The sequence below is a fragment of the Tauraco erythrolophus genome, chromosome 8, assembly GCF_009769465.1.
Source record: "Tauraco erythrolophus isolate bTauEry1 chromosome 8, bTauEry1.pri, whole genome shotgun sequence".
NCBI lineage: Eukaryota > Metazoa > Chordata > Aves > Musophagiformes > Musophagidae > Tauraco > Tauraco erythrolophus.
Window position 1 is genome coordinate 1650193 of NC_141472.1, and position 26647 is coordinate 1676839.

At 43.9% G+C, this 26647-nt stretch overlaps 1 protein-coding gene across 1 annotated transcript in view; it reads left to right on the top strand.

Moving 5' to 3' along the window:
• The window catches only part of CPS1 (carbamoyl-phosphate synthase 1), a 93014-nt gene extending 66760 nt beyond the window's left edge, over positions 1 to 26254 (top strand). Inside the window, exons 27-39 of the mRNA XM_086615536.1 lie at positions 2492 to 2686; positions 3261 to 3328; positions 5572 to 5647; positions 8642 to 8719; positions 9724 to 9831; positions 10535 to 10624; positions 11985 to 12155; positions 14813 to 14887; positions 17836 to 17934; positions 23176 to 23235; positions 24089 to 24201; positions 24750 to 24879; positions 26156 to 26254. Coding sequence (XP_086471662.1) covers positions 2492 to 2686; positions 3261 to 3328; positions 5572 to 5647; positions 8642 to 8719; positions 9724 to 9831; positions 10535 to 10624; positions 11985 to 12155; positions 14813 to 14887; positions 17836 to 17934; positions 23176 to 23235; positions 24089 to 24201; positions 24750 to 24879; positions 26156 to 26254 — 1362 coding nt within the window. The remainder of the gene's footprint in view (positions 1 to 2491; positions 2687 to 3260; positions 3329 to 5571; positions 5648 to 8641; positions 8720 to 9723; positions 9832 to 10534; positions 10625 to 11984; positions 12156 to 14812; positions 14888 to 17835; positions 17935 to 23175; positions 23236 to 24088; positions 24202 to 24749; positions 24880 to 26155) is intronic.
• The last annotated feature ends 393 nt before the right edge of the window (positions 26255 to 26647 follow it).

A 26647-nucleotide genomic window follows, 5' to 3' on the forward strand; every position in this document is an offset into this window, starting at 1 on the left:
TAAAAATGAGTATGTGATTCTTTGCTATCTGCTTGAATAAGCCTCCTTGGGGCTGGAGTCCCCAGCGCCATCCCAACTTTGATGGAGGCAGTGTTTAGATTTTACAGGCTCAGTGGCTCGAGTGGTTTTAAAGGAAGGAATAAGTGGCAGCCAAAGAGAAGCCGTTAGCTGGGACAGTCGCATTTCACATCTGTTGAGGATAGATTAAGGTGCTTGACCTTGGCAGCAAAGGTAGGTTGGCTTGTTATCAAACAGGAAACATTGAAGCTGCAAGAAGGGGTTTGCTTTATTTATTCACTGTCTGGTTCTTGTCCGTGTGGGATAATAAGGGATCCAGGGACTAGAGGTAAGTACTGTATTTTGGATAGGTCTGGAAGCAGTAAGGAATGGAATTTTCTTCTGAGTTGGAGATGGCAAGCTCCGATGTCATGAGACAAACCCCTGTGGGCACAAAACATCCTCTGTCCTTGCTCCACCCTCTACTAATGAGGCATTTTCCCCTCCCTGCCCTAAGCTCTTTCAGATAGTTGCTGTTGGCCAGCAGCAGCGTGTCATCCCATGAGTGACTGCATGGTGAAAAGGAAAAAAAAAACACAACAAAACCCAACAAAACTCCAGCACTGTATATTTAGCAGCAAATAATAATCTTGCAGACCTTGGGATAATAAGTGCTGCTTAAATGCCAGACTTTTTTAGTGGCTTTTTATTATGGTATGAAATTAACCACATTAAAGTTGAGCAGGGCTTGTGCTGGCATTTATCATCTGCTTTTTCTCAGTTGCTTCTAGTCCATCCTGCTCTCAGCTTACAGATCTGCTGCTCTAAATCCCTTTAAATCCCTCATTAAGAAGTTCCTCTTCCAGGAAGGCCAGTGAGGCTAACCTTCTTCAGGAAAAACACACTTGTTAATTAAAAGAGCATTGATACTCTTAAAAGATGGAGCCAAACCATGGATCGCTTGATTTCTGTCGCTCGTTTGTTAGAGGTGGGCTACACTGTGTAAAACACGTCTGGTTCAAGAGAGCCCTTCACCACAGCTGTACTGTGGGCCTGATTCTCCTTTGGGCAAAGTTTCACCAGCTTTAATTTGGAAGTAAAGTGCTCATTATTTAATTACCCTCAATTATTACACAATCTAAACATAATTCACGTCCTCATAATTAGTGCAGGTACTCTAAGGCTTTTTTTACTACTGAAAATTTGCACGCCAGACTGGATTGTAGCTGAAAGCATTAGGGGTTCTATGTAAAAAAAAAAAAAAAGCCCATATTTGCACCTGAAGAAGGATGTATGTTTGCAAGTGAGCTCACTTGTCTCTTGTTACTTGCTGATTATTATTTCCTCTCTTAACATGTTGTGGTTGCCCAGTGATGAACATGAAATGTGCCATTGTGGCTGGAGGATGCTGTGCCACTGGTCCTGCCTCAGCTGCTTCTGGAATTGAGTCACTTGCAAATAGCTTGCGTCGAAACGAGCACGTGTGACAGTTTGGCTGAAATTCTTGTCACTATTGAGTGCAGTACCAGAAGTGAGGAGCTAGTCAGGAATAATGAGGATTAATTAAAGTAAAGGGCTAAGTGTGTCTGGAGCGATTCGCCACCACAGGCTGTCTGATGGATTGGGCTCTGTTGAACAAGACTCTGCTCGGCTTTACACAGGCCAGCACTCCTTAAAGGCTGGCATCTGGGGCCAGGAAAGGATGTTTGCTTAGCAAATAACACAACAAAGAAAAAGAATTCCAGTTGTTCCTGTTGTCTCTCTGTTGAGGGTTACTGCCTTGCAGCTCTGTAGTAAAAAAGGTTTGTGTGAACGTCTGCTACTCGGGAAGTCTCTGACGGTGAGGTTGGGAGAGGCTGTTTTCTTGAAAGAGCTGGACTGAGAAAGGAAAAAGAGACTTAAAACATCATCTTTGTTCATGCTGCTGGGTCCAAAGGTAGGGAGGTGGGAGTGGGCTCGCTTGAAGTCGTGGTCCCCATGTTCACACGTGTGGGAGAACATGGGAGGGAGACCTGACCCCACCGGGCAGAGTTTCAAGTTTCGTTGTGGGGCGTCACTTTTCCATAGCGCAGCGCCCTTCCTCTGCAAAGCAAGGGAGCATGTGTCTCTGCTTCCTCACTGGGACAGCAGGAGCAGCTAGACATGGCCTGGAAACGAGGTAACAGTCTGTGGTTCTTGCAGAAGTTATGAAATCTTGGCCTGATGTCGAAAGGCACGTGAACACTGCAGGTTTCTTTGGTTTACTGGGGATTTTGACCTCCAGTTCCTGCTGGTTTTTGAGTGATATCAAGGAGGATATCGCTGGTTTAGGGAGGCTACACACTCTGAATCACACTTTGCAGCCTGGGTGCCTCTGGGTCAGCACAATTCTGATCTGCCTTTGCTCACAGCAACCTGGGAAGTGATGTAATCTGAATATTGGATTCCTGGTTGTAACAGCTTTCACCGTTAAGTGAACTTGGACATGACTGTGCTCCTTTCTGTCTGCCAACAGGGATGCAGCGGTTGCATTATTTCTGTGGGCGGGCAGATTCCCAACAACTTGGCAGTGCCGCTGCACCAGAGCGGAGTGAAGATCCTTGGCACGAATCCTTTGCAGATTGACCGGGCAGAAGATCGCTCCGTATTCTCAGCGGTTCTGGATGAGCTGCGCGTGGCCCAGGCTCCCTGGAAGGCGGTCAGCACACTGGTGAGTTATGGTGTGCGCTTGGGAAATGGTGACGCAGCTGGGGGTTGCTGTGAGCATCTGCTCAGCGGGGACCGACTTACTGACACGTTTCAAGATTCCAAAGACATTTAACAGCTTTTTACTGCCGATACTGAAGAACTTTTTGATCCCTGTAAAGTGATGCTGTAGCTTCACTGGGAGTTGGATGGAAACTGGAAGGGAAGTGTCTTTAAATCACCTTTATGCAACATGGGGTATATACCCAGCAGAAGTTAGCACCACTGTCAGGCTACTCTGGTTTATCCTGCTGGCCTTGAAAACTGTCCTAGCAGGTGGAGATTGCAAAGGAATAGAGATGTTGTCTCTGCTCTTTTTTTCCTGGTGAAGCTCTATAAACAGGGAATGTCTGAAGACAACTCTGGAACCAAGAAGTCATGTATTGCTTTCAGCTCAGGCTGTAGTCCCTGACAGACTTCTGCCCCCATTCCCTCCAGTCTTAATGGCTAGTAAAGTGCAAATGCAGTTAGAGCTGAAATTTTGGTACGACTTTAAAATATTTTCTTGTTCACAGCATGTTTTTCCTCCCTTTCTTTAGAGAGATGCAGTTGAATTTGCAAGCTTTGTGGGTTACCCATGTTTGCTGAGGCCTTCCTATGTTCTGAGGTAAGGGTCAGTCATCAGAGCTCATCAAGTTGGGGCAGGAACTACAAAAGCCTCTCTGAGACGAGGGAGAGTAATTTCAGGGGACGTGGAAAACACTATGCAAGGTGTGTGTGGCATAAAGCTTCCCATCTTAACAGGTGGGACAGCTGCTCAAACTAATAAAGGAAGCCGATGGATCCCTTATGTCCATCACGCACGGATCAAAGGTAGAACGTAATGATTAGAATGTCTGTTTAGCTGCATTACTTTTTTAATATCTCAAGGCCAAAGCCACAAACCATCTGGGATATTCTTTAAGGTTCCTGAGACTACTACCTGTACAATTAAGCCAGAAGATTGGTTGCCACCAGGAAAAACAGAAGGGAACGTGCTGAGGCCATTTATTGCGGTTGGCATCTGTTGTCAGAAAATGACAGCGCTGCTTTTGAATTCAACTTCTTATTTGCCAAGCTTCTCTGCTTACAGGCATGTTTTATGTCCCTACGCTGTAGCAGCTGCTTCTCCTTAAACAGACACACGTTTCCAACAGCTAGACTTTTTGAAGAAGTTACACCAGCGCATACCCGCAGCAAACTCACGCGTTCTGAATGATGACTCTTCTTCGCGAGGAGTTTCTTCATGGCTGGATGACTAGGCATAGAGAGGCAGTTTGCTGGGCACAGATTGCAACTGAAAATAATTTAGAGACAGGATCCTTTTCATATGAAAGAGAGACACATATCAAAATAAAAAGGCACAATGTTCATTTTCAGGGGAGACCCCCCCCCCCCTCCAACTTTTTACTTAAAAAGAAGAAAAGGAGAAGGGTTTCTTGCAGGTTCAACTCTCAAGGAAACATCCTTTAGAAGAGACTGCTGAATGTGACTTTGCCATCCAGTTTCTGAAGCTTTCAGTGGGGATGTGAAGCAAAGTTAAAAACTGGCACTCAGATCAGGAGGAGAAGTTAGAAACTCTTGCTGATGTAATTCTCCAGATTTTTAGGCAACACTTCTTGTAGCCCGTTGTTTCCATTCATATTAAATTCAGTATAGGCTCTTTCCATGTATTTGCTAAAGGGTGTTTGTGCAGGTTAGGAGGGACTTCTGGGAGAAAGATGAAACTGGAGGATGTAAAACTTGAGGAAATAGAACGTGAAAAGCCCTAGCACAGCACACTGTCTGGCCTCTATTTGCAAAACAGTGGCAGGTCCACAGCTGGACGACTTCATCCTTTGAACAGATGTGGCCTTGAATATTTGCCAGTTACCTTGGAAAACTAAATGCATTTCTCCTCCACTTACGTACTGTGTGCACCAGCTCACATCCCCAGTGGTACAAGTGACATAGGTCCACAGATTTAATTGAACTCTATTGATTTACATGAGCTGAAGAGATAGTCCAGTAAGTATAATCACCTCGATACTCGTGTCTGTTTGTCTTAAGCTAAAGTGACTGATTTTGTGGGATAGATTTTTCTTCCATTTTCTCCCTCAGCCTCTCTGGCTTTGCCCACCAAAGCAAAGGGGAAGCCGAACATCAGTGGTAGAATTGACCAATGTAACATCTTTTCTAAAAGATTCTTGTCTTTAAAACAACCTGAATCAGACTTTGAACCCTTGTTCTCCCAGATCCTCCTCTCTTACCTTACTGGCAGCCAGGTTTCAAAGCAGCTTTCAGATACAGAGTCTGTATCCGCTGTGCCTCTCTTTGAAGGCCTAAGGTGTTAGGAGAGGGGCAAAGAACAGCCCGTTTGCATCTGCATTTACGCTGTCTAAACCATCACCAGTGGCCTGTGCTTTCCTCGCCTCATCTGTCCCTGAGGAGCAATTGGGCTAAAGTGAGCAAAGCATCCGTTTTGTCCTGAGCTCACAGCTGGCCTGCACGTATGGTGGGAGTCTGGCTCCTTAGCAGGGCTACCTGGCTGACTAGCCGTCCCTTCCAGCTTAGGGGGAGCTTTAAAGGGTGGGTTAGAAAGATTTGGCAGCAGTGCTAAGGCTACACAGCCACAGTTCTTCATCTGATACTTTGTTATGGTTCTGGAGGTCACCTGTCTTCTCCGGAAAGTGTAATGGAGGTTTACCAGGTACCAGCTCTGCCTTTCTTTCAGTAAAGAGTGGAGCAAGTGGCTTGAGTGAAGAGCTTGCTTGGCTAGTCTGTCATACAAAGGTGGGTGGCAGCCCGGTGCTGTGGTGTCTAGCACTCTGGTATCTCCCTTGAAGTCACGAGGGCAGCTGACCTGTCTTCTTTTCTTTGCCGTTCTCACAGTGGGTCTGCGATGAATGTAGTATTCACTGAAGAGGAAATGAAGACTTTCTTAGCAGAAGCCACCAGAGTTTCTCAGGTACCAGTCTTTGTGCTGCTACTGCTTTTTCTGTTTGTGTTTGCTGTATTTCTTTCCTCTACTGTGTTTTCCATCTCTTTGTTTCTGCATTGTGTCTTCCTCACTCTTTCCCTTCCTTGTTTGGGGAAGAGCCAGTGAAATTAGAGTTTGACTCCTCAGTTTATTCCCAAAGAGGCAGATCATCAGAGCCTGTGCAAGCATCCTTACTGATACTTTAGGGATGGCAGTTAGCTGTTGTATCCAGGCATCCACTTGTGACCAGTTAATTGTATAAGTAGATGTAGGCTGCTGGGCTGGGACCTTTCTTACCTCATCCAAGCTTGCAACTGGCAGGTTATGTCAACCAACATAGAACTGGTAGCATCTTTCACTCAATTTCTGTTTTGCCTAGCTTCTTTGAACAACTTAAAACTTCATCCAGGCATCTTCTCTCTCACCAATGACTTTTTTTTTTTTTAATTTCCCTTTTAAATGCAGGAACATTAGCAAGCTTTTGCTATGACATTTAACTCTCCAAATCATGTCCTGAGTTCCATTTTCCTCTGATATAAAGCCAGGACTGCTGCTTGCTTACTATTAATCCAGTGAGATTATTGATCTGCAGAGTATGTAATGCAGAAGATGAAAGCTGTGGTTTCTGTTTTAAATGTTTTTCAAAATCTAATGTGAGGATTTTTTAAAGTGTCTTTTTTCTAGCAAAGGGAAGGGTTTGGTCTAGAACCTTGAAACTTAGAAAAGAAAAATTTGAGCAGTTTCCCAAAGATGGGAACACAGTAAACAACTCAAAGTCTGAATTTTTTCTATACCTTCTATCAGTGCTATTGTACGAGAGATGTTTAGAGAGAAGAGAATATGGGAGGAAGAGGAAGTTAAGTGGTTGAGGTTGAATGAAGATCGTACAGAATTCAGTGTCTGACCTTTCAGCAGTCTCTGAGTTTGGCCTCAACTTTCGGTCTGTTTTCTTCTAAGGGTCTTTTCCTCTATTTCTTAGCAGTGCTCAGCCTCCCAAAACTCTTAGATTCTCTCTGTACTTCATCTTAAGTACCCTGCTTTATGTTTCCCCGCGCACTCACAGAAGCAGGCTGGGCAGCAGCCCTAAGCCACGTTCACTTTCTCGTGCCACTGGATGGCTTTATGATGGCAATGGATACCCTGTAGGAGGCTGAAGCCCAGGGAAGTGACCCTTGGTCAACTTAACTTGTCACAGCTTGATTGACTTGAATCGGGTGATGTTGTCCTTCATTCCCGAGAGGTCTCGTCCCTGGTACAGCTGGCCCTGCTGGGAGTTGAAGAGTCTTTGCAGTATGAGATGTATTCCTAGGGAAAGGAGTGGATGTTCCCATGGGATCCTTATGATGTCCAGTTCTGCTGCACAAATAAGGCCCTGACGCTTGCTGCAGACATGACTAGTTGCACACTGTGAGTCTCTGGGTGCTCTGGCCCTGATCCTGCAGAGACCTACACTCTTATTCGCATGCTATAGTGGTGCTAGTGTAATCAGACTGCTAAGGGAAGACTTCTTTCTTCATCTGGTGTTTCATATTGACAAAAGCCACAGTATAGTTGAAGCTAAGCTAGCAAAAAGCAAACCAGAACAAAAGTACTGTATTTTGCTTCTAAATAAGCGAGCTTTTTTAGTCTCATCAAGGCTTTGTGGCCTGTGAGGGGTTCCACAGATGCTAGCACAGATGCTAACTAATATTGCTAATATTAGTTGTGAGCATACAGCTGAGTACGAGCATCTTTGTGGGACACTGGCTTCGTTTTTCTGGTTGCAAAGCCTTACCTGGTTCTGCTCCATCCAACAGAGCATCTCCAGATGAAGTGGTGTTCTGATGTTTTAGCAACTTTTCTGTTATTGTGTTGTGTCGTTATGGCATTTACGCTGTCAGTAGTATTCAAAACTTCTTGTGCGAGTTGAGACAGATTGGAGTAAACAACGTTGTATTCACATATAAAATCTTCTGGTGAAAAACTGCAGCAAGACAGAAAGTTACAGGACACGAGCCACTAAATTTATGGAACGGTGCAGTCTGCGACATTGTCCTTGCCTGTGAATTTACCCTTGCACTGATAAATGTACGGAATTGTGTCTGTAACTTTTGGAGTTGCTTTATGTTTTTTCAAGAGGAGCCCTTTGAGTGTGCACAGACTGTCATTTGTTCCATTTTATTCTGTAATAAATAACAGGCAGTTAATAGTGGATGGGACAAGTAAAATGTTGAGACATAAAGCTGGCCTGGAAGAATGTGGATTAGGTTTTTAACCGTCTGTTGGAGCAGGTGGCTGGAAGGAGGAAGCGTTAGAGAAGAATGGGAAGTGTGTGCTAGCATCCCAGAGATAGGCAGGAAGAGGTGGAAGGAAAACCAGGTATACCAGGGATTGTACTGAGAGTCAAGGACAAGTTGTTCCTGGCCAGCTATGACTGGTGGCAACTTCTCCCTGGGAGACTTAGGAAGCCAGGCAGAGAAATGAGGAAGGAATGTGTCGGCTGCCTACAGGATATGACTTTTTAAAATAGCAAACAGCCTCTGTGCAAAGTCATTGAGTATGCCAAGAATCAATCACTCTGTGAAGCAGTATGCCCAGTGAGGTGGCTGGGAGGTTCAGAGGAAGGAAGAATTGAAGATCTTGGAGGAAAGAGACATCTTTGGGAGACAGAATAGAGGTCACTTGATCCATGCACTTGTCCTGCTCTCTTCTTTCTACTGTGGTCTGGCCTAAAAACTCTTTGTGGTTTTGCCCCACGTTTCCCTGTCGTGGTGACGTTACAGAGGACTCAAACTAATGCGTCAGTGGCTTTGGGGAAATCACACCAAGTTTCCCCCCATTATTTCTTTGCAAAGTTCACTCATCTGTGGAAATAAGGATATTAATAGATTGGTCTTACGGGATTCTACTTCCAAAGCTTTCCCAATGATGAATAGTGGAGCGTTTGGATGGTTCCCAGGTGCTCTCAAATAAAAACTTTCTTTTGTCTTAACTTAATGACAGGATCACCCTGTGGTACTCACTAAATTTATTGAAGATGCCCGTGAGGTGGAAATGGATGCTGTAGCCAAGGCAGGAAGAGTAAGATCTTTGCTTTTCTTTAATATTAAATTTTTTTCCAGGATTGGAGATTGGCAAAAATGTGTGGTTTGAATGATTTACTATACAGCCATGGATTCATGCTGAGAAGAGTAAAGAAACAAGGAAAGATGAATTCATCTTAGGTTCAAAAACATTGTGCTTGAAAAGCTCAACCTACCTTATTGTATACATCTAAATAGTTGGGTCTTTTTAAGCATTGCTTAACCATGTGAATGAATCGTTTAGAATATAATTTTGCTGGATTCACAAATCACTGGCTTCACAAATTACTTTCATCAGAATTGGATCAGCATGTATTACGATATTACCACAGTTGTTTTACTTTTACAACTTCACTTTGCATTTCATTACTAATCAAATACGATTCTCTCTCAAAAAAAAAAAACAACCCACAAACTACTCATTTAACAGAAGTATTCTGTTTTCAATTTTTGTTTTTAACCAGCAGACAAGATGGCTTTTTCAATAGCGAGGTGTTGTGCCTTGATGCAATTCGTTCAGTTTAAATCCTTCGGCCTGAATTTCCTCTGCTTGCTTTTCTGCGTGATTAAAGCACCACAAAAGAGTGGGGGGAAAAAATATACAAATGGGGAATGACGACTTTTTTGTGTGTTCGTGGCAAGCAGGACTTAGAGAGCTGGTTTAAAGCCTAATTAGCTTTTACCTCCCGAGGCAATGTGTGTTGGAGAGAAGGAGGAAGCTTTGGGATCTCCAGACTGTGGGTGGGTTTTGCCACGTTCGCAGTTTGCTTAACCACAGTATGAAAGACACTAACAGGATCCCCGTTTTTCCATGTCTTGTGTCTGCTTCAGGCCTATTCTTCCAAAGTCTTGAGTGATTCCCTTTTTTTCCCCCCGTCTGTAACCTCTTTTGGATTATCTGTTCAGGAGACTGTGCTGGGCTGTACTTAGAGGGGCTGGAGGTGGGGTACGGTTCAAGAGAGAGAGTGAGGTGGCCAACTGCTCTCTCCTTGCTGTGTGCAGGTTATCTCACATGCCATTTCAGAGCATGTGGAGGACGCAGGCGTTCACTCTGGAGATGCCACCCTCATGTTACCCACCCAGACTATTAGCCAGGGAGCCTTGGAGAAGGTAGGTGTTGCACTAGCACTGAAAAGAGAAAAGAAAATAGCGTTGGTATTACAGAGATGCTTTAGTCATTGCTGAGCAGAGCTTACACAGAGTCAAGGCCTTTCTGCTTCTCACACTGCCCCACCAGCGAGCATACTGGGGTGCACGAGAAGCTGGGAGGGGACACGGCTGACCCCAAGTGACCCAAGGGACATTCCACAGCATGACGTGTGACAGAGCCCTGCTTTCCTGGAGATGGCTGAACACCTGCCTGCCCATGGGACGTAGTAAATGAATTCCCTGTTTTGCTTCAATTGTGCAAAGCTCGTGTAAAGCTTTTGCTTTACCTGTTAACCTGTCTTTATCTCAACCCACGAGATTTCTCACTTTTACTCTTCTGAGTCTCTCCCCCATCCCACTGTGGGGAGTGAGGGAGTGTCTGTGTGGTGCTCAGTTGCCAGCTGGAGTTAAACCATGCTGGTTTGGCTTCTGCCCTCAAATGGTGCTTCGGGCTCTAGATTACCAGGCAAATTAAACATGTTTGCTGCTGAAAGATAATGCTGTTGCCAAAATGACAGCAGAGAGAAAAAGTATGCGAGGGCAGAGAGATGTGACATTTACAGGAATCCACGTGAGGTGATTTATTGCCATGATGCTGCCTATTCTGTGGGACTTATTTATTTATTTATAAAACATACACATGCTCATTTATTTATTTATTTAGGTAAAAGCTGCTACAAAAAAGATTGCAAATGCCTTTGCCATCTCTGGTCCATTCAACATTCAGTTTTTGGTGCGAGGCAACGATGTACTGGTAAGAGCTCTTGTGACTGTTGGGGAAAGTCAGGCTGTGCTCTGGATAGCTGGGTGCATGGTTCCTGTGGTTCCTGTCATGGAAACTCTGTGGCAGCAGCAGCCTTGTCTGATGATGTGGGGCTCGTCCGTGCCACCCTAGTCACACAGCTCTCCCTGCCTGCGTGGGAGAGAGCATCTTCCTCTACCTACACAGTGCTGGCGGTGAGGGTGACGTGAGTCTGGTTGCATTGTCTGTCAGCACAAGCTTTGTTTTGTTGTGGACTGTTGTCGTTCCCAAAAATTAACAGTTTTGAATATGATGGGCAGCACTGGGACCTGCACCTCATCCTATGAACTGAATATCATTGCTTTTAGATCTCCGATACCCTCTCTCGTCTTTAGCTATTTTGATCATTCAAATAAGCCTTCCAAGCCATTGGAAAGAAAGCAAAACAGTTTAAGTGTTTAAGTCTTTAATATAAGCCATTAAGATGGTTATCTAAATAGCGTGGTCCTGGTAGCTATCAGTAACAGAAGTACAGCAGATGTCTGACCCTTTGTGGGTAACAGTTGGCTTTCTGTTGCTAATGGAAGAAGGTCAGAGAAATGTGAGCAGAGTATAATTGAGGAAATGGAAAGAAAACCTGACATGGTGTAGAAGAAATACCTTATTGGTGAAAGATCCTGTTTGGACTCTTAATTGTGAAAAATATACCTACCATTCTTCACCTTTCTTCTGTTAAACACAGTTATTCAGAAACTCCACAGAGGGACAGAACAGTTTTTCCTTCCTTACTTTGCCTCAGCTGTGCTTGCCTTTTCTCTGGATAAGTCCTCTTTTCTGTTCTGTCTTAACTTACCTATTCTTGTCCTCCTTCACTGCCCTTCCTTCTCACTGACAGCAGTTCTTTTACTATTGATCTGCATGATGCTCTTCTCAGCAGGATGCAGAACTTCCTTGTTTCTTGCTTGGGTCGCTGAATGACTTCCACACGTAGATGAGGAAAGTCGGTAAGGATAGCCCAGTCATTCACAAAGTGCCATTGCCATGGAAAAAGAACAAGGTGGTCTTCTAAAGGTTGTACCTAATGCCTGTGCACAAGTTTCCACACCTCTTGCCTGTTAACTTTGGAAAGGTCTTGTACTAAACCCTAAGTTCTAATTTTCAGGTAACAGAGATGAGAATACCAGACTCCTGGTATGTCAAGCTGGCTGCTACCCATCCCTCATCGCTGTTTGTAATATTGAACACAATTTCTCTGCCTCTTATTTGGCAGTCTGAAGAGCATCTTTGCCAAGAGGAGTAAGGATTGATTTCCAGAAACATAAATCAATCTGTTTCTTCTGACCCTGGTATTTCTCCTTTTTAATCCCATCAGGTGATAGAGTGCAACTTGCGGGCTTCACGCTCCTTCCCTTTTGTATCGAAGACTCTGGGTGTGGACTTCATCGATGTGGCCACGAAAGTGATGGTTGGAAAAGAGGTTAATGAGTCATCTCTCCCCACACTTGAGCATCCCATTATTCCGTCCAAATACGTTGGGATTAAGGTATGGTTTCCAAAAGAACACCAAAAAACCCCACAACAGAGCCAGTACCTAGCGCGTTAATAGGCAATTAGAACTTTAATGCCCAGAGAGAACGATTTACTCATTGGCCAAAGACCAAATTGACCTTTTGCAGTTTCTGTTCAGATAATGTATGTTGGGAATTTTAGAGAAAAATCAAAGGAAAACGATCCAGTGACTATTAACAAAATCGATCTCCCTTTATTTCTTCCTTCTAACCTACTGTGAATCATGTTTATGAACTGCATAATAAATATGCACTCGTAGAACTGAACACTGAAGTTCAGGCTGTTTCACAATACTGTCTAATGTATGTGTGGACCTGGACAAATCTGTGTTTTGAGTACCCCCCCAATTTTATCTTCAGGATTTGGGACATGGCTGTTGAATGCATGGAATCCCTTTATATACACCACCAGTTAAAATGGGGGTGAGTCTTGGATCCTTTGATTTCAGTGGGGCCAAGATTTTCCTTTTCATAATTGCTAAGCTCATAGAGCACCCAAGATACCAAAGCACACTGTAGGTATTTTTCAGTGCTTAGTGGAAGAGAAAAAAAATAATTGATGTTTCTAATCATCAAAATCTAGTACAGCAGTGCAGAAAATACAACGGATAATGAGAATTGTTTATACACAAACTTTCAAGCTTTAATAGCTTCCATATCAAGTGGAAATTGAGGAAATGGAAAACTCCTGACATCTTTCTGCTCTAACACGTTCAGGCCTGTTAAAGCACAAGCCAGATCTGTGGCTCAAGCCATCTCAGGTTATTGGCAAGCCAGTCAGTCTAGAAGTAGCTTTACGTTTTATTTTGATGCCACAGATAGGCATTATCTGAAATTCTAATCTGAGACTTTCTTTATTTTTGTGAGTCTTATTTACTTCTATAAATTGCTGTTATTTAGACCTGGGACTTCTGCCCTGTTGTTAGCTCAACTGTCAAGAGTTTTGTCTCTCCTGGGAATGTTGGCTGCAGAGCAAAAAACCCAACTGTATTTTTAAAAACTTTGCTACAAAGCCTTTTATACTGCTTGTGCTCTGTGTGGATTTGTCAGATCTAAAAACCTGGTAATACCTTTGGAAATGCTAAACTGGGAAAAATATTCCAGTTAAACCTCGTTCTCGTTATTCATGCGTCATATTTTCTGTCCTCTTACGTTTTTATTGCTAGGAATATTTGCATGGAAATGGGATTTTGTTTCTCTAACAGTTCTTAAATGCTCTGAAAAGACAGTATGAAACTCTTCTTGTTTTTCAACATAGCTGCTCCTTTGTGGATTCGGAGTCCCAGCATTTCAGTTTTAATGACTGAAATATTGTCTTGCCATGTTTGCTTGCAGAGTGATGCAAGTATCGTGGCCTGACTGAGGTTAAATCTGAGGTGGAGTGTGACTGACTCAGTTTTAAATAGGATTTTCCTGCAGTACCAGGGTCTGCTCCTGCTGATTTATTTTCATGTTCGTGGCAGACAAAAGTTAGGGAGCTGGCGGACGGCTTTTGTTGCTTGCTACCTTTCAAGACAATAAGTGCATTAAAAATAATCCACCATGACTGCCGTATCTCAGCTTGAGACAGTAGAGTTGGCTGCTGTAAAAATTTCCTCTTTACTTATAGAAGAAGCAAAACTGACCTAAAAGTCACCAAGGCACACAACATTTATTGAGAAACTTACTGAGAAAATTCTTTCGCAGCGCATTTCCGCTGTCAGGTTTTAGTTGGTCATTGTTAGGTGTGATGAAACTGCAGCCGTCCTGTCTGCAGCGTTACCCTCAGAGACTTCCAAGAACAGAATTATTCTTTGGATTTAAAAATAGATTCTTTTCTAAGCAGCAAGGATGCTGTCCTTATGCAAATGCCACTAGTAGTTTAGGATGGAGAGAAGCCCTGTAGAAAATTATTCTTAGCAGAAAATTCTTGATTTGTTCCATGTTTGCCACGGGTGGTCATTAACTCTCTACCAGAGAGTTTCTTTCTCTCTCCCACACTTTTTTTTTTTTCATTAAAGGTCAAATTAGACAAGAGAACTCAGAGACCACAATGTCCTAAGTTCTCAGGTAATGATGATAATGAGGGGTTTTCATACAAAAGATAAAAAAAAAAATAGGGATGTGTATTTTGGAGGCGAGAGGGAAAATCGTTTGCAAAGTTTCATCTGGTTTGCACCAAGAGAGTGAGTTTTTGTGGAATGTGTTTTTTTTTTTTTTCCTGTGAATGAAAAATTTCTGTTGGAGAACAGTTTTATCAGAAAAACTGACTGGCTTCAGATAGTCTCTCTTTGTTTCATAAATTAGATGCTTCACAGCCTTTCGGTTTTAAAATATGTCCTGAAAATGATAGTGATAGTGAGTTATCACAGATTAGAAAACTGCCATCGGAATGTGGGCAGGACTGCAAGAGTTAGAAGAATGATTTATTGGGGAAATATGTGTTTACTTGTCGCAGTCCATCATCAAGATGCTGGGTGGACTCCTTTGCCAAGTACTCCTGTGCTTATCAGCCTCAACCACTGCTTTCTTTGGATTAATTCATGGCTGGCTCTTTCTGTCGCTTCTAAGTGTAGCTGCTTTATTTTTCTGTTGTTGTTTAAATGATCCATTAGATTTTCATTCTCTTTCTCCCACCTCTTTCCATCACCAGGCCCCAATGTTTTCCTGGTCCCGGCTGAGAGATGCTGACCCTGTTCTCCGATGTGAAATGGCCTCTACTGGGGAGGTATCTTTTACATTTTATATTTTTTTATAAACCAAGTCACCTTTAAACATTAGGAATGTTTGAAAGTGATCATTACTGCCTGGATTGTGATGGCATCCGTAGCTTCTTCAGAAAACTGAAAACATCTTTCTTATCTGTAAAAACACAATGTCCTGGAAAACCTGGTTTATTCAGCCACTGGATGTCCCTCTTTACCTGCATGTCAGCTCCCTGAGTTGGACCTGGTTGGTGTGCCAGCCCGAAATGAGCTTATCGGAGAGCAGTCGGGTTCTGGGGGGTTCCCAGGGCGTCAGTCTGTTTTATGAATCACCTGCTTCTGGAGAGACAAGTGCTTACAGCTTTCAAACCCCCCTCAACACGTGCCAGAATAGCGATATCGAGACTCCGGGTCATGAGCGTTTGGTCTTGGAACGTGCTAGTTACTCAAAGGCAACAGATATGTGTGGTGATATTTTTGTTGTTGCCTGGTAACCATCAAGGCATGTCCCAAGGTGCAGAAGGCAAGAGAGTGCACAACGTGTGGTGCCTGCAGTACTGACTGTTGGTAGGGTGAGGGGGAGACTGGGCTACTTTACCCACTCGTTCTACAGCAGGGCTGCGAGGTGCTTCCAAAACGTGTCTCTGGTGTACACGTGGCGCACTGTAAAGGCACAAAGCTGTTTCTCTTCCTGCATAGGCTCAGCACTGATGGGAGCCCTCGCCCCCAAGGCGTACAGGTTTCCATCTGCATCATTTGAATAGATATTAACTCATCTGGAGTGAAGAGGTTTGTTTATCAGTTATTGCTGAGCTGTCAATAGCTTCTGTAGATAGACCCAAGCTATCTTTAAACTTGCTTGCTCTGTTACTTCTGGAAAAGAGTTGCGGTGGCAAGAGACTTATTCTGGGCTAGAAAGCCCACTTGAGAAGTGATTAAATACTGAGGCAATTAGTTCAGGCTTAACTCTGCTCTACCATAGGTAGGCAGGGGGCAGAGCCTGGGCTGCTTCATTTGATATGCACTTAGGTATATCTACGTGAGTTGTTTTCATTAGGAAAGTCTTATCATTTTAGTATGAAAAAGCACTATACCGAGATACGTGGTAAAAACAGTCTTACATCTCCTACATCTCTCCAGAATTACTTTATTTTGCTCTTTATAATGTGAGGAAAACAGTATTGCAGAAGATTTCCTTTCAATGTAGTTAACAGGCAGAAAAAAGCCAAGTGACTTCCATGACTTTCTTATTTTCAGAACAAAATTGACTACACAGACACCTGCCCCTCCCTGCAAAAAAAAAAAGGAATAAAAATATAACTAAGGGCAAGAATTATTTTTCTGAGCTTTATATGGAGTTAGAGATTGCCTTGGTCATAAGGGAGGGATTATTAACTTTTATGAGTTGGAAAGATCCATATTCACAAATGCCATAAAATGTGACAGTTATGAAGGTCTTTCTTATGAGTGAATTAAGGAGAATAACTTGCTTCGGGTAAAATGCTCAATTATTCCTCAAAGACATTTTTCACACACAGCTTGATTTGGGCTTGGATTTGTCACATCTCTCTGGCAGAGGTGTATTTTGCTGAGAGTCGGGGTTCCCACAACAGTGGAAGACACAGTGCTGGGGGTTCCTCTGAGTATTGTGGCTGTTTGGACCATGCCGTAATGATCAACCTCTCCCAGCAGGCTGGAACCCACTGGTCCCAGCCTACAAGGCAGGGAACTGTCCACCACCCTAGAAGGTCCAGGACATCCGTAAACCCCAGCCAGATACACTGCAGAGCAGACAGAATGCTCAAGGGCTTTCTTTGAGAGAAAAGCTGATATACAAGTTGTCATGATTTTTTTTATCCCTTCCCTTGTGGGATTGTTGGTTGGTTGGTTGCTCTTTTTTTACTTCAGAAGATCTGGGAAATCATCACTTGTTCTTCTTACATGAAACACTGGTTTCTGCTCGCCATGGTAACAGTGAGACCGTGAATGTGAGGGCTCATTCTGTGATGCAAAGGACCAGAAGAGGAAAATGGGAGAGCAATTCTCAATCAGCCCCTTTATCCCAGCTGTATGTGTGTGTAGATTTGTTATTTCAAAGAGAAAAATCTGTGACGGTTTCTGCTTCTGAGTGTTTTTCAACAAGTGTGGAGTTGTCCAGAAAATGTGAGGTCTGGTTGGTGTTTTTTTTTCAACTTTCCCAAAAGCTCATGCATTCTTCTTTTTGTCATCAGAATTCCAAATTTTGGTAAGGATCATGGTTTAGTTCTACGGGAGATCATTACTGTATGACAGCCTGTAAGCACCTGAGCTCCACAGGCAGTTCTGAGTGATGGGGGCTGCCAAATGACTTTTATTGATTTCTTTATCAAGGTTTTGTTTACATAAAATAAATTATTATGAATTAGCACGATTGCTTTGTTGTTTTCCTAAGTACATACTAACATTTTACTTGAATGTTGTACCTCTGTGGACTTCTAATGGAAAACCATCTTTATATACCATGGTTTATCTTCACAAGAACTGCCAGAAGAACATGACAGCACACACGGTGCCTTACCCCAGTTTGCAGTGCACACGGGAAACACGCTTGCGTGCAGATCGCTTGCTGGTATTTAAGCATTATATACCGTGGAACAATTTGCAGTGCACTCACAAACACTGGAGCAGAGGCTGTGTGCAGCATTCCCATAACTCAGCAGAATCAATTGTTGTTACTCCTTGGTGTGCCGTTTGAAACTAGAGCGTTGCTTATTCCTTGGTTATTGCTTCATTAAAATTATGAGATTTGTCTGCAATGATTTTCTGATCTATTTTCCACCCCTGTGCCTGCAGACTCTATGCAAAAGCAGTCTGATTCTTTCTGCGTGAAGAAGTCAAAAGAGCTTATTTAAAAATTTCATTCCTGTTTCTTTTGAAATGTTTTGGGCTTGTTTTTGTTTCTTCATGTTGCCTTCTTTGTGCCTTTTCCCAGGTCGCGTGCTTCGGGGAGGATGTGTACACTGCCTTCCAGAAGGCTATGCTTGCCACAGGGTTTACGTTTCCAAAGGAAGGAATTTTGATTGGAATCCAGGTGAGTCCTAAAAATCAAAGCTGAGACAGGACTGACACAGAGGAACTCAGTAACTGTTGCCTTGATTTCATTCATGTGTCTTTACGGCTTAACTGTGTTTCTCTGCAAACCATCTTGAAGTGCAATAAGACAGTGAGGAACAAACACAATAGAGAGATCTTTGCTGGATTCTCTGGGGCTGGCCTGTTTTTTTTTTTTTTTTCCCCCTCTGGCTCCTGATAGTTTCTACTGGGAGCCCACTCCTTGCTCCCAACCAAGTGAGAGCCCTGGGGATGCTACTTTCCAATCCTGACATATAAACTCTCTTCATTTGTGCATTCGCTCTTGCCCTTTTGAAACCAGTTCCTCTCCACCCCACTGAAACAGGGAGACAGTTTCCATACTGCAAAGCTGGTCCTGCTAAGCATTCCTCATAGATGCATATATTTCTTTCCAGGCAGAGCTGTAGCATCATCCAACAGTGTAGAAAACAAGATGATGTTAGGGTGTTGTGGGGCTGATTGGCATAACACTGTCAGGCAATGAGACCTTCACCAGGTATGGCACTGTCGTCTTCCTCTCCTCAGTTGGAGTCACAATGGGAATATACTGGAGTGCAGTGGGGTGAGGGATTAAAGGACAACAGTCTTCACACTGCAGCCTGATTTCCTCGCTGCTTAGAGGCATGGCTGCTGTTATTCCTTTCCCTGTTTAATGATGGTGTGTGGTCAGTATTGTTCCCTACCACGCAGCTGCCATCAGCTAGGAGTAAGTAGCTCGGAAAGGAAGAACCAATGCTGCATTTGTGTAGTAATGTTTCTCATTTCTGTGCCGTGCCAGAGCTCTCTTCTCTTAGGAGCTGCCTTTCAGACACATACTCTGCAGGTCCAGTGGTTCCATACCAGACTAGAGCTTGCACTTTAGGCTTTTATCTCTTCCTGTCAACATCCCTCAAATTTGCTGTATGTGACAGAAAGTTTAACTGGTGTCATTATGGGAATGTCCTCCAGTGCAATGGCTTCTGCAAACAGCCTTTACATGAGAGAGTTCCTGATGACTTTGCCTTAGGAGCAGCCCTGCACCATTCACAGTTCTGTATCAGTAAGGAGGATGTGTGTTTCAGGATGAAAAGGTAGCTGGGCAGAAAAGCAAAAAATGTTGGTTCTTTATCAAAGAATAGTTACCAGCTGCAGGAGGTGCTGAAGTCAGATGCACTTGTAAACTTTGAGATGTGTGTATGTTCCTCAAAAAAATTCAGACCTTTCCACCACAACTAGAATGTTCTTGGGCCCTTTAAAGGCAACTGATTGCCTCCTGCCATCTCCCCGTTGTGCTTGCGATAAACTTATGCTCTACATGATTGCATAAAGCAAATAAAAAAAAAAACAATAGAATGGATGAATTTTCTTGTCAGACAACTGGGATGTGAAAAATGTGTTGGGCTGTCTGTGCCAGCAGAGGATGTGAAGGAAGTGTGTGAAAAGTGGCCAGAAAGGAACATGGCTTCTGCTAACACAGGTTACCACCTAGTCCTTAAATATACACATATATATGCACACGTCTGTGAATCGAAGCTGTTGCTCCAAGTTACCTCAAATTAGCAGAAAAGTCTTTGTTTGCTACCTAGATAAAGTTTTCAAGTTCAGTGTGAAACTCTGGGCAGTTGGTACTGTATGCCTACTGTATGTCTAATCACTGCAGGTTTTAAAACAGCCTTTAAAAAAGGGGAGAAGAGAAGCCAGGAGAATTAAATAGGAGCGAGCCCAGTGTTTAAAATTTACACCAATTTTCCTGATAGCAGCTAAAGGGAACAGGCAGCAAAGAGTAGTGCTAGGCACAGAAAGCGTTTATGTAGGTTCTGTGTCAGTCCTTGTTAAACTGAGCCAAATGGTCTTTGTACAAAGGTCCTAAGGAAAAAAAAAAGGGAAAAAAAAAAAAGGAAAAAAAAAGAAGGAAAAAAAAAAAGAAGATAAAACAACCCCAAAAGCTCAACCTCCCCAAACATTTTAAAAGTAACAAGATTCTATCCTTTTTAATGAGTGGTTTACAGTTCATTTTCTTGCAAAAGAAACTTGAAAACGACAGATCAATCGCTTGAAAGTCTCTCTTCATCTCAGGGTGTTTCTTACATAACGAATCCCCCCACGCCAAGTGCACAGCTGGTGCTGGGAGCCACGTGTTTCTCCCTCGCCACGCTGGGGGTCGTCACCTGCCTGCGTTTCAACGCTCTGTTTGGAAGCAGAGGAGAAATAAAGCCCTGTAGGAAGGGAAGGCTGAAATGCTGACCTAGACCTGGCACGTAGACTGTGAGTGGTCTTCCCTGAGTATTATAGGCTGGCGGAAAGGGGGGCCTCTCCCTGCGGAAACAGGAGGCACAAGGAATGAGACATAAGGTGGGCTGACAACACGAGCAGCGTTCTTCTCGTTTTAACCACAAACATGAGGTCATCTTCCTCAAACTGGCAAAGTTGTCAGTGTGTCCCCAGAGGGGAAATACAGGAGGACAGATACCAGGTTGCTCCTCTCGTGTTCAAATGTCATTGCTGTGAGGGGGTGAAGGGGTGGAGGCCCCTCCCCAGGCAGAGGGGACAGCTCCTGCCAGCTGTTCTGCTGCGCTCGGGGCTGACTCTTGCCAGAAGCACGTACACCAGCCGCGTGGTCGTCTCTAAGGAAGGTGCTGTGCTTCATCTGCAGTGGGTGGTGAGTTCAAAACATACCCTGCTTTCGGAGGCTTCCTCGCTTCATGACTAGCGGCTCGCTCTCGTTTTTAGACTGGACTTTTAGCTCTTGCAGAGAGAGCATCACAGAATCATAGAATGGAGAAATAAGAAGCCAAATGGTTGTGAATTCTGCTTCCCTCAGGAGTATCTAGGCTCAACATATTTCGCTTATTCAGCGTACTGCACCTTTACACCATTGCTGGGAATTACGTTGAGGTGAGAGGAGGCTGCCTTGAAAGGTGACAGTCAAACAGCTGTAGCTAACAAGAGCAGAGAGGGAGATCTTCGTTTCCTTGCAGATGTTTCACTCTGGGGTATTTTGCAAATCGAGTCAAATGTCTGTGCTGCAATCTGCAGTCCAAACAGGTCCCAGTACACCCAGGTAATGAACCCAGCCCTGCTCGGGGGCTTCCATGTTGGTGTGCTCCCAGGTTGCAGTTCCAGTGGTGATCCTACTGGGGCCAACAAAGTCATTGTCTTCAAGGTCAGGCAGGCGAGTGCCCCTTGGCATCTGTGGGCCAGCACAAGGCAGGCTGGGCAGCCAGGTGGGACCCCAAGCCCACTGGATTCTCCTTCAGTTGTGAGCACTCTCTGGCATGGCACAGGTCGAGGTTCCCCAGGGTTTGAAAGGCCTGATGTGCCCCCACGGGGAATGGAGTACGGCTTTCTGGTTAGACAAATGAATCTCTGCCAGTTTATGCCAGCTGATAATCTGACCTCTTTCCTTTTCACAATTTGGAGAAGTCCATGATGCTGAAACACTGAGTCTGCTATTAAATAATTTATATTTTATGCAAGAGAAGTTGAAAAGCTCATTTTATTTTCTTTCCTGATTGGGCTATTCAGTGATATCTCTGGGATGGAGTGCATCTGTCTTACATCTGTGCTGGTGACCACGAGATGCGGAAGGCATTGATGGAGTATTTTATTTTTAAATCCCAGCACTCCAAGTCTGTTGTTTCAAGGTAACCTTCTGCCTTGGTTCCTTACGTACCAGAATTTTTCCGTGCTCCACAGTGGGTTTGGAGACAGAATTCAAGATTATCACAGGAGATGAAGTGGCTTCATTTTGAGCGGGGTCTCAATGAGGGCTGGTGTAGCTATATTGAATTAACTGAGGCTGTAGTCCTGTACAAATAGCAAGGCATGCTGGCAAACCTGAGAGAGAGGTTATAAGAAATAGAACTCTTCTGATAAAGGCAAAAGAATACAATTCTCCTACAATAAATATCTTCCACTAAATAAATCTGCTTGTACTTTTCACCTTTAGTAACTAATGATTTCTTACACAGGTTCTTTCAGCCAGCTTGTAAATCCGAGGCCGCTCCGATGCAAGCTGACAGCTGTAATTTCTTTTCATGGAGAGGCTGTTTTATGTGTCACAAGCGTTCAGTACATGTTTGATAGAAGTTTATAATACTGTTGTGAAAGCCAACCCTCCTGACCAGAAGGCAGAACCGTTCTCTGTGACTGGGAAGCTGCCAACCCTGTCACATTGTATATTTATATTTTCCAGTTAGTGTACAGAACGAGATGGCTTTCAGAATGAGGTGCTTTCCAGAGTGCTCGGAAAAAAAACCTGTTGACTCCTTTTCTTCCTAGGAAATGGCTCACCCTTCAGAATATTGCGCTCTCACCCATAAAGGTTGCGTCATCAGTAGCTCCAGCAGGGAGAAGGGAACTTGCAATAATTTTACTTGCAAATGGCCGGACCAGGCTGAGGTTAAAAGCGAGCTTTGGCCTGCCTCGGCAGTGAGAAGGGCATGTGTTGCAGCTGAGCTTTGCCTGGCTGTACCAGCCAGGAGAAAGTTACACTGGGATCAAATTTTCCCTCACGTGTTGCTCTAAAATGGCTTGTTCAAGTGCAGATGTCTACAGGAGGTTGTCCTTAGCTTGCTTTCTTCTAAATGATCTTGGATCTATGTGTGCTTAGGAGAGAGTCTTTCAAAGGTGCCCTAAGTATCTGGGCGTTCAGGTCTGCAAGGGAATAGAGTGTCCCAGTCTCCTGAGGAGTTGCGTGTTTTCCATTTCCATGTGCCCATGGGAGTTAGAAATGAACTCACGCATACACAGGTGCTGCTTCTTGTGAATTTGCAAGTAGAGCATCCAAAGGCAGCCCAAAGCCTGTCTGTATCTGTTATTTGCCACAGGAGAAGGCCAAATGTTTGAGCAATGATTGAAAAGATGTTTAATTAAGAGCAGAGGAGGCTCTAGTTGGTGTATTTGAGAAGGCAACTGCCGAGATATTTAATATGCAGTAGTAAATCTTCTGTAGGTGCAGTCAAACTTAGTACGGGAACACTTGCCCTGGTGTTGTGACAAAAATATGTCTTAGCTAGGAGTGGCTTAGGCTTCAGGATCCAGACGGTTTTCTTGGAATGGCACATGCAGACACGTCTGCCCACACACACACACACACACTCTCAGCACAGAAAGGTGTATTTGCCTCTTAGCACGGTCTGGAGGAGCTCCGTGTTGCTCAACAAAACACTGTTTCTAAATCCTGGCATTGATGTTGTATCTAATAAATTTCCTTTTTCAGAAGTCTTTCCGCCCCAGATTCCTCAGCGTAGCGGAACTACTGCATAAGGAGGGTTTCAAGGTAGGTGGTTTCAGTTATTTAAAGATAGTTTGCAAAGCCTGAAGGGTACTCGGCCTGCTATAGGAATAAAGAACTTTGGAGTTTATTTGGAGACAGAGAAAAAAGGAAGTTTTCAAAATACAAGAGGGGTTTTTAGCTGAGTGACCGGTAAAGTCATCAGGTATCACTCAGCTAAAAGTTTTCATGATTGTTTAATTGAACAAACAGAACTGAGTCATGAAGGCAGGAACAGCCCTGGCTCTGCTATCAGCCTGCAGCCAGGGTGTCACGTTACAAACTCCTCTGAGTTCTCCAAGCAACAACAATGCCAGCAGGATGCCCTGTATGACAGGAGGGGAAGAAGGGGAAACCTTTTATATGGAGAAGGTCTTTACAGTGCTTCATCTTCAGTGATATTCACAAGCTGCAGACATAAAAAATTAGTGGTGTTTGCATCCCTCTTGTAACTCTTCTGCATCGTTTTGCATCCGTATCCTTACTGTAAGGTAGCTAACAACACGGCCACAGGAGATTGGTGAGAGCTTTTTGTTGTTACGTATTTGAGTACTATTTTCCTCAGTGGCATTAGGGTAACTATGGGATTTACAGTGCTGCCTTTCAAAACTTAGTGCTAAGCAAAAAAATTGAAAGTTGGAGGGATTTAGGTTTTCCTGAGCCTGCTAACACGAAAGTCATGCTGTTCTCTGTGTGTGTCTCTGTATGGGGAGACACCCTTGTGATGAAAAATGCCCTCTAAAATCAGCTCTGACAACCAGGCTGTGTGTTGGGTCAGACCAACATGAATTAAATGAAAAGTTTCAGTATTCTGAAGCACACAGTAACAGTAAGTAACCTTTTTTTTTTCCTTTAACAGCTTTATGCCACAGAAGCAACCTCAGACTGGCTCAATGCTAATGGTATCCCAGCAAATCCTGTGGCATGGCCATCGCAGGAAAACCAGAGTCCAAACCTCCCTCTGGTCAGGAGGTAAGAGAAATAACCTTGTCAAATTTGTGTTAACATCCAGGACAGCAAACACAAGGGGCAAATTGCTGGCCCTGTGGAGATCAATGATAGTGATTTAATGGGACTTCAGATTCAATCCAGAAGTTTTGTTTTAGCTGATTCTGTCTGTAGTTGCCACAGCAGGGAGGTTTCAGCTTAATTAATGAGCATCTTATTGAGCAGTCCTATTTAACATGGCTTGGAAGTATTGCTCCATGTTACATTTTCACACAAGGGTAGGTGGGATCTGAATATTTAGCCTTTAATGACAGTCACTCGTGCCTTTAACAGTTATGCTGAGCTGTATGAAGGCTGAATATTGCTTTGCATCACTGAATGGAACAGAAACAAAGCCCAAATTCCTGAGTCTCAGCTTAGTGCCTTAACCCCTCAACCCTCCTTTCTTGGGATGTAAGACTGAAGTCAAATGAAAATGTTTGGTGGTGTTTACCTCCATGCCTGTGCTGTTCGTCACAGATGTTCATTAAGCACGACACACTGTGATATTGTCTTGTGCATTGTCTCTTCAGGCTGGTAAGGGATGGGAAGATAGATCTGGTGATTAACCTGCCTAACAGCAACACCAAGTTTGTCCATGATAATTACGTGATCCGGAGGATGGCTATTGACAGCGGGATTGCTCTGCTCACTAATTTCCAGGTACTTCCCCTGCTGTTCTCTCTTCTCTTAGTCATGAGAGCCTTCAGAGCTTTCAAGCACCTGTGGCCTTAGATTCCAGTGTGTTTGGACCCTCATTATCTCTGACAAACAATAACAGGCCTGAAAATCACAGCAACACAATTGTTTGAATGTATTTTCTTTTTGCTACTATGCAATATAACATTGCTCAAAGTAAAGCAAAAAAAAAAAGAAAAAATCTTGAATTCTGTATTGACTGCAGCTGAAGTTGTTGAGTTGTTGCTGTATCGTGTTCGCTTCAGAGCAAACTTCTTGCACAGGATTGCCTGTAACGTGTTGAAATTATGCATGGGAACAGTTTTTTAGTGGGATGTTTTTCCAGTACAGTCCTTAAACCAGGATGTAGCTGGGCTTTCTTGAATGATCCTTGAGGCAATCCAGTTCCAAAGTGCCATCCGAGTGGGATTGCTGCCTGTCCTGTTGTAGTCCCCGATTGCCAGTCATTATGTGTTTGTAGCTCCTGACAAACCCCTTTCACGTACTGGTAGGGGAAGAGATATTTGGTAATGCAAAGTGGGACTCCTGCTGCCAGCAGTACCTTGACTTCCTTTGCAAGTGGCTTCAACTGTCACAAAAGAGCCTCATCTGGTTCTCATTGAGCACAGCAGCCAAATTCCTGTTGATTTCAGCGGGCACTGACATGGAACCCAGTGACTTGGAACTGGTGTCCAGCTGTGCAAAATCTTCTGCTGTGATTGGAGTAAGAGGGGAGCAGAGAGAACGCTGAGCTCTAAGCTCATAGACAGGATAATGCCAAACGTGATTAGCAGGAATGGGAAATTGAAGACCCATCCTTTGCCTTCTACTGAAACACACACTGACGACCAAAATGAGGGTCTCCATCCAAAATTTATTTCCACATCTGCTTGCTGCATTCTATTGAACCCTTTGGATTGCAGAGTTTTAATCTCTGAGTTTGAGAGAGGAAAACAACCCTGTGTTCTCTTAAAGGCTTGGCCTGTAGGGGGAAAGAACAGCTCTCATGGGACAGGCCTGTCTTGCCAAAGCAGCCTGGCACCTCCATGTCTCTCCAGCTGGACAGGCAGGCTGCAGAAGGCTAGGGCCAGCACCCATGCACAGTCACCTCGAAACTGGTATCAATTTGGATGAACTCAAGGACTGGACCTGCGTAGGGTAGTTTCAGGGTGACAGTGAAGAAGTGTGGAGCCTGCTCTGTTACTCAGCCTTCTGCAGAAGGCTTTGCAATGCTCAGTCCTCCTCTGCTTTATATTGACAGGTGACAAAGCTTTTTGCTGAAGCTGTCAAATACTCCGGGAAATTGGACTCCAGGAGTCTCTTCCACTACAGACAGTTTGACAATGGAAACACTGCATAGAAGAGCTATCTCCAACCTGCAATCTTACTGCTTCTGGCACAACAAAGGAGAGGGGATCTCAGATCACCCACCCTAACCATCTTTCCATGTATTTTATAGCATCTGCACTGATTGTCTTTCCAACTTCTGCAAACTAATTCCCAGCTGATACTTTTGATTGTTCATTGGAAAGCTGTCCTCTCCCCAGCCTCTCCACCATCTTCTCCCCATTTCCACACAGGATCAAATATTAGTTACACACTAAATGGGTAGATCCAACGCCACCGTAGCAGAGGAGATGGAAGGAGATACAAGTGACCCTACATGGGGGTTGTTCTTTCTCGTAACCAAACCTGCCTGCTCCTCCTCAGGAGTGCCTTTCTTGGGTCCATATTGCAGCTGTTCTCATGCTGG